The sequence below is a fragment of the Melozone crissalis genome, unplaced genomic scaffold (genome assembly GCF_028551555.1).
Source record: "Melozone crissalis strain CALT ecotype California unplaced genomic scaffold, PUWL_Pcris_2 ptg000023l_1, whole genome shotgun sequence".
In the NCBI taxonomy this organism is placed as follows: Eukaryota; Metazoa; Chordata; class Aves; order Passeriformes; family Passerellidae; genus Melozone; species Melozone crissalis.
The window spans coordinates 23094461-23102623 of record NW_026535801.1 but is presented as its reverse complement, the minus strand read 5'-3'; the positions used below and the strand labels follow the sequence as shown (position 1 = coordinate 23102623).

Sequence of the window (8163 nt, the reverse complement as noted above, 5' to 3'; positions counted from 1 at the left end):
TACAATAAAAAATGTAATCTTTATTATTTTGACGCATTATTAATGTTCTTTAGCATCAGTTAGGGTAATAGCATTTTCCTGCATGCAGTTCACTAATACAGATTTAGCCAATAATTTTAATAAAAGTAATCTATATTTAATTTTCCTGTGTAAGAAACATAAAGTGTCCTGATGGATTGGATTATACAATTTTGCTACTTTCTCTTTGTGAAAAAATATTGTGGACCCTAGATAATATTTAGAACTGTTCTAGTGCAGCATGAATGAAAAAAAAAATCCGTGAGTAAACATGAGAAAAGATTCAGGATTCTCTGAAAGAAAGGTTGTATCTGAAAACTTATGATGCAGGCACTGCTTAGACATTCAATTTGAAGTTTAGACCATTTTCCCAACTGCAAAAATAAAAAACAACTTAGCTTTTTAGAAGCAAATTATGAACGTATTTCGCAGAAATTATTTATATGTTAGCAAATACTGTAAAAAGTAAGATCCTACAATTATTCATTCACTTAGTTATGTCTTGTTCTCTGGAGTTCTTCTGTGAAAAAGTGCTATGGATTGAAAGTAATGAAAATGTTGTGACATTAACCTGAAGATAAAATTCAGTTCTTGTTTTATGTACATAATGCTGAAAAATAAAATAAAATGATTTTTACAGTATTTATATTTGCTTATAAAATCCTAACATTATTTTCAACAGGTTTAGTAGTTTTCAACATCTGTACAGTTTGGATATACACTATATGCCTTTCACTGAAAATTCAGAAATGTAAAACAAATAAGCTCCTAAACAGCTGCAAAATATTGCTCAATGGTATGGAGGAATGAGGTCTTTTTGAGTAGTTTATTTCATTTAGCTCTGATGTATGGCTTCCCATGTTTCAGAATCCTGGACAGTCAAAGGAATAGCAGCATAGGCAATATAAACATGCACTGATTGCATCCAAACTATCTATAATGGTAGATAATACATTATTTTACCTGTTGAATGCTTGCACACTACACTTATTGTGGTACATATTTGATGCAATAAATGTGCTAAAGTCATTATCTGTTTGCTCAAACATGCACCACAGGTTAAAAATTATTTACATAGCAGAGGGCTTTTCATTAACGTGTACAACATCAACCTTACTGAGAGCTGAAGATGGCTAAACAATACTGCAGGATAAAGCAGAACAACTTTATAGAGGGCTCTTTTTGATCAATTTGGTGGGCTGAGGCAGATTCAGTTAGTATTCGTATGCAGAAAGACATTTGACAAAGACAAAATCTGTGACTCCAGACCTAGGAAGAAGTTTGCACCTTCTGAAACTTAATGGTCTGTGCAAAAAGTAAACCATATTTACTATTTTTGTGAGTTGTAGAGGACTTTACAGGCATACTAAGACTTGTTTGAACATGAAACAACATGAATACATTAATTAAGCACCTCAAAGTCTGTTATTCCTTTCCAGAAACACTGTGCTAAAAAAATCTGTTGTTCTTTGTGACTTAATGTTATTTTCATGCATGATCTATAAGTGCAGCATGCCTTCATGCAAATAATTTCTGTGTGTATATTAGTTGTATAATAGAACACCTGGCCCTTGTACCTGTAAAGGTGTACTTAATTCCCTTCCCCAACAGAAGCCCCATTTACAAAAATAGTCACATATAATAAACAACATATGAATAAAAACAAGATGAATCCACCAACACAGATTTTGTAAAAATATGAAGTATGTGGCAGTTGAAATGCAAACAGTGGATAGAGTTACCATATTGTTTTATGCTAAACACACAAATACTTGGTTTCACACCCCTTTAACTGGTCCCTACAGTCTGTGTAGCCATTTTTCTCTCCTCTTCAGCAGTGTCAGCTGGTAGTGAGAACAGTAACCTCCTGTCAAGGTTGTTTCTTCTTATCACAGTCACAGTCACTGACAAGAGGTCACTGTCTTTTAATAGGCACTGACCTTTAATGTACAGTATATTTGTAAAAATTGTCAGTTTGGCATAGACCTCCTTCAGGAGTCCTGTTGACACAAACACAAGATCCTTACAGGCTATGAACTACTTTGCACATATATGATTTTTCTCACTATTTGCTCTTATTTCTGACCATCTTTATCTTCCTTTTCATGCTTTTCTTTGACTGGCCTTACTACACGATCATAAGAAGGCGGACAAACTGCTGTTGATGCGGTTATGTCTGTTTTCTCTGTAAATGAGTTTTCATGTAATTTGTCAATAAGGATTTCATCTTTCATACCCTGACCAGCCCCACCTTCAGATTTATTTTTGTTGTAGATAAAGGAAGCTTGTTTTACTGTTCGTTTTAACAGGTGACGTCTGTAAGCACGCTGAATGATGACAGCAGACACTTCCTCCTGTTTTCGTTTCAATGTAGTTGTAATTGGTTCATAGGAAGCTTTAGAAGGATTGGACGCCATAAACCGATCTTCCATCTGTATTCTGAGGGCGTCCATCTCCCCACTTTCCCCCAAAACACGCTTTGTGAAAGCAAACAAGATGTCAAGGCAGTGAATTCTGTCACCGCTCACCATGGGTAGATCCATTGCAATGAGCTGGACTTTGTTAGGTTTGGGTAGATGAAGAGGAGGCTCAAGTGCTGCTGCAAAATCAGACAATTTCTCAAATTCCATGAATTGCGTTGCATCGGGGTCAAACTTCTCCCAGACTTCATAGAACATCTCAAAGTCATCCTCGCTCAAGGGTTCAGCGCTTTCTTCAGTAGCAACACCGAAGTTCTCCAAAATCACAGCAATGTACATGTTCACCACTACCAGAAAGGATATGATAATGTAGCTGACAAAGAAGAAAATCCCAACAGAAGGGTTGCCACAGTCACCTTTCACAGAGCTCCCTGGATGAGCCTTGTTGGGGTCACAGTCTGGCTCCCCACTGTTGAGAATTGGGGCAAGCAAACCGTCCCAGCCAGCGGACGTGGTGATCTGGAACAGGCAGATCATGCTGTTGCCAAACGTTTCAAAGTTGAACATGTCATCAATCCCAGCTTCTCTCTTGACATAGGCAAAGTTGGACATGCCAAATATGGCATAGATGAACATGACCAGGAAGAGCAGCAGCCCAATGTTGAACAAAGCAGGGAGAGACATCATCAAAGCAAAAAGCAGAGTGCGGATTCCCTTAGCGCCTTTAATGAGGCGCAGGATTCGACCGATCCTGGCAAGTCGGATGACTCTGAATAGTGTGGGAGATACAAAGTACTTTTCAATCATCTCAGCCAAAAACATTCCTAAAAAGAAAAAAAAGAAAAGAAAACCAAGGTACATTACCGCTTAATCTCCATATCACAATAGAAATTTAGAAGCACACTTTTAAAATCGGCAGTTTTATGTGGCAATTAATGATTTTCTGTAGATTACACTGGCATAATTTCTGTTTTAGCAGTTACACTTAATATTTGCAGGTGCAATAAATGTTGGATGATTATAACAGTTTTGATGGTTGGTTTAGCTACATTACAAATTAAAATGTAAAGTTGAATGACTTGGCTGTAAATCTTGCGATGGCAAAAGCTGACCACATAGCTCTGTTCAAGTAAAAGTTCACCTCCTGTTCATTTTACCTTCCTTTTAGTTTAATTAACAAGACTTACCTACTATAGAGAGAATGACAACCACAAAATCAAAAATGTTCCAGCCTATAGTGAAGTAGTAATGGCGAAGTGAAATTAATTTCAGAACACATTCTCCAGTGAAAAGGACAATGAACACGAGGTTTATCCAGTATAAAATATTTTCCATTTCTTCGCTCTGGTCATCAGTTTCTACCATCATGGTAACCATGTTAAGACAAATAAGAATCATGATGCTGATATCAAATACTTGCTGTGTCACAAAATCAAAGACCATTCCTTGGAATTTATTCTGAGGAAGAAAGAAAAAAGAAACATCCAATACAAACTGTAATTTAATTATTTTTCCTGTTAGAAGAAAGTAGAAAACCACATGCGGTAAGGCTTATAAGACTTCAATAAAATTGTAACTAGTGTACACTAGTTACTAATTGAGTACTCAAATACAACAACTTAGTTTGGCCTGCTGTGTTGCATATTCATATATAAAATAGTTGTAAGTGAAAAATATTTTTTTTGTTTTATTTTTGTTTTCCATTTCTGCTGACTAGTGCCCTGGTTACGGACAACTTTCAATTGGCATATTTCTACTCTCCCTGTATCAATAAAACTCCTTGTAAATAGCTGTTCATCTGATGTGTATAAATTATTTTACCCCTGGTCTTGGTATAGGTTTTTGTGGTTTTTTGGATCCCAGCTTTTTCATAGCATTGTAGTATTTCTTCTGCTCTTCTGTCATAAATATGTCTTGACCTCCAAAGTAAAAACATAAAATCAGAAATGGTTATAATCACATTTATATGCAGTGCTGAGAAAACTGAGCGATTCAAAAATCAAGGAGATTAAATTGGGAAAAATCTCTTAGCTATCAAATGCATCTGTCTACAATCTAAGCATTTAGTCTAGAAATCTGGACATTCATTACTGTATTGCTCAAAACAAGAAAAAAATGCAAGCAACATCTTTTTACAGTTATTTTCCAGGAACTCCAAGATATCATTTCCATTACCTCTTTTCTTTTATAGTAAGAGATACAGTAAAGAGTATTTGAGATAAGTTCAGATATTCTGGGCTGCTCAATACTGTCACTTCTGAACTGTGATTGTAGTGAAACAAAGGAAAAAGACAAAGTCAGGTTGTCAGTATAGAAATGGGCTTTATGTATCTCCAGTTTAGCAATCACATTAGCATTGGGGCCCAAAGTCTTTAAGGTTCTTGAGAAGATGGATTATCAGACGTTGGAGAAGCTTTGCTGAAGATTGAAGATTGGTACTATTAACAGCAAAATGCTCTCTTAAATCTTTTATTTTGATTAGTTCTGTGTTCTATTTAGCAAAAGCATGAACCTGCCTTTGAAGTCTGACAGTGAAGATAAAGAAGGAATTATGGGTCTTTCATATTTCTAATCAAAATCCATAGTAACCTTGTGTTAGAGACAGCTTGAATGAAAATCTATGAGACTTCCCATACCTCTTGAAGAAAATGTTTCCTAGATAAGAGATACTTGCGACATCTAATTCCAGGAATGCCAATGCACACATAGGACTGGATACAGCCCCTTGTGGATGACTGTGTGGGAAGATTGAAGATGTGGGAATGCATGGGCCATAAGCTGGACAGGCTCCCTGACCATTTACCTCTACATTTCTACATGTATAGCATCCAGAAATCTTGCTTAGTATTTCTCATTATTAACATAAACCCAGAGAAAGTGATGCAGTCCAGTAAAGTAAAAATAAACTTGTAATTCATAGCTGCTTTAGTCCTTGAGCTTTCATTGCTTTATCTGTTTACAGAAAATAATTTTAAAGGAGAGCATTTCCTACTCAGACAATCTGTACTAGAGAAATTACCTACATCTGCACTGTGAAATGATAAAAAAAAAAGGTCCTGAAATAGTTACAAACCACTCCTGCTCTATAGAGTTTCAGATTTTTCAGTGCCACAAAGTAGAACTTGAATACTTGGGATCATTAAAACATCATCTTTAATTGCATGATGTAATTATTTTTCAGCTAGCTTTTTGTGTGTGTGTGTGCTCAGAGAATAACTAAAAACAAGAAGGAAAAAACTCCAAGAAATTATGAGTGCTTTAATCTAGGGACCTAATTAAGGGCTTGGATCATGCAGGAAGACTTCATGAAATTTAGTCATGAAAAAGAAGATGACTTGAGGAAGACTAAACTGGGAATTGACAAAAGAAGAATCTGTCCCATTCACTAAATGAAAAATCTTATCACTTTAACGAATATTGCAGGTATGATTTTGTCATAACATACTGCAGCTTTTTCAATTTTGAACAAGCTGTGTGGGTACTTTCCATATATTATGCACCTGCAAAATTGCATTATTTTAGAATATCTTTAGAAGAGAAATAACACAATACTTATCTTCTTTTTTTGCTGATTGAAGTTGTCAATAATGACACCAATGAACAAATTCAGGGTGAAAAAAGACCCGAAAATTATAAAGATGACAAAATACAAGTACATATACAAGTTGTCTTCATACTTGGGTTGATCTAACACCTAAGGAGAAAAAAAAGAGAAATATGATTCCTAAGAGTTCATGTGAAAATTTCAACCAAAAAAGTGGCAACGTTGCACAAAGTGCCACCAATATTTTGTATTTGGACAATATTCCTATAACCTGTATTACCATATCTTTTTCTATTCTACCTCTTGCTGATAGCACCTGGTAGTTTGCATTCAGTTGCCCACATTTTGTTACCACAGAATCTCATACTCATTTTTCATTCTATTGTATGGATACAATTGCTTGTTTAGGATAAATGCACACTTGTAGATAGACAGACCTCAGGGAAAAAAAGATAATTTAAAATATTTACAGTACTTACATCTCTTGAGTCAATAGCTGCATACATAATATCCATCCAGCCTTTAAATGTAGCCTGTAAACAGTACACACCTGTTTAAGCATTCTAAAGACAATTCATTTAATAATTTCCAGCAACTCAGTACAGCACCAGGAATAATTAGTAGCATTAGAATTCCAAAGTGTTTTGCTTCTTGGTTTTGTATTCAGCTGCTCATCGGATATACTGCTGTGTATCCCATTACTTTGTATTAGATATGAACATTTTAAACAGTAAGCATGATTAATTTATTTCTAATTTCTAATTAATAAAAATTATAGAAGGCATTTTAGTTCATCAAATGATGTCAACTGCAAGAACTATGTACAGCTGGGTGTAGAGCCTTATGTAACTGAGTTGCCACCAGTTAAGACTAATATGTAGTTCCTCTGTCCCAAGTCAGAAAGGTGGCAACAAAATGGAACTAAAAATTTGATCATCTCAAAAAAGGTATTTTTCTGTAATTAGACTATACGTTGAAAGATTTTACCTAGTTTAGTAATTCTGTGCTCACTTTAAATATAATATATTTGTGCTTTACAGAGCCTAGATGTCTCATACATTCTGAGATAAAGTAATAGGAAGTATTTAGTGTGCATTGAATATTTAATATGCCTCATAAACGACAGCATTTATTGAAATTTTGGAGGTATTTTCTCTGCCCAAATTCTGTACATTTTTATATTTGACCGTGAGGTGTAGATTGCTTCATCAGAATGTTTGAAACAGAAAGTAATTTACTCTGCTGTGGCAATTAGTTCCCTTTTAGATGTCCCCTTAAGGCAACATCTCCAAGTAGAAATTTTTAGCCAGTTGTGCCCAAAAATTGAGCAAAAAAAGGAAATAATTCTATGCTGTTTAATCCTCATTACAATTTTGCAAAACAAGACTGCAGATCATTGGTTCCTTCATTTTCCTTGCCACAGAAACCAGTTGCAGGATACAATCAGGAATGGAACACTCATCCATGTTTTTTACTGTATCACCATCATCTTCAGGTTTCATTTCTAGTGGAAGTTTCAAAAACCTTTTTTTTTTATGCAGGACATGGAGCAGTTTGGCATCATCCTAAAGTGAACTTAAAATGAGAAGAAATTATTTTCTCAAAGGAAAAGTCCTTTACACTTTTGGAACAGTGGAATACTGAAAAGAGCATGATTATACTTAGATGTGAATCCAATGTACAGCAACTTTCACATCTTGGTGTCAACATGGAAAATACAAAGCTCAGGCAACTAACAGTATGATGGTGAAATCAAAATGTAGTGTCAAAGGACCAATAAATCAAGAATAAATCTGAAACAAGTAGCAGTCAGCTGAAGAATTTAAAGTCCTTGCGGAATACCTGGACTGCAAGGGATTAGGAGGTAGATAAGGTCTATTTACTAATTACTAATACATGCTTAACTTGTTCTCTAAGGCTTTTAATGGTGAATACACCACAACCTTATAAAAAGCATGTATTCTGGCACTTCCTTTTATTATTTCCTAATGCTTACATCCTTCTGTTGCCATTTAAGACTCACTTGTCATAGCCATTACATATCTGGAGAACTCCAGGAATCACCTTCATGCAGCATCTCTTACTTTTTGCAAATTGATTGTGGCTGTCCTTTTTTAGGTAGTGAGCACTGTTCCTTCAATCTTCCCATGCAACTCCTGTTTTCCAGAACTCTGATCACTC

The 8163-nt window shown here is 35.3% G+C and overlaps 1 protein-coding gene across 5 annotated transcripts in view; it reads right to left on the bottom strand.

Annotated features, from left to right (window-relative positions):
- LOC128938026 (sodium channel protein type 1 subunit alpha) overlaps positions 1 to 8163 on the bottom strand; it is an 88733-nt gene continuing 80570 nt past the window's right edge. For all 5 annotated transcript variants that reach the window (XM_054277969.1, XM_054277972.1, XM_054277968.1 and 2 more), the window contains 5 exons: positions 6462 to 6515; positions 5995 to 6132; positions 4260 to 4364; positions 3626 to 3896; positions 1 to 3262 (listed from right to left, as the gene is read on the bottom strand). In XM_054277969.1, the coding sequence (XP_054133944.1) occupies positions 2094 to 3262; positions 3626 to 3896; positions 4260 to 4364; positions 5995 to 6132; positions 6462 to 6515 (1737 nt within the window). In that variant the 3' untranslated portion in view covers positions 1 to 2093. The remainder of the gene's footprint in view (positions 3263 to 3625; positions 3897 to 4259; positions 4365 to 5994; positions 6133 to 6461; positions 6516 to 8163) is intronic.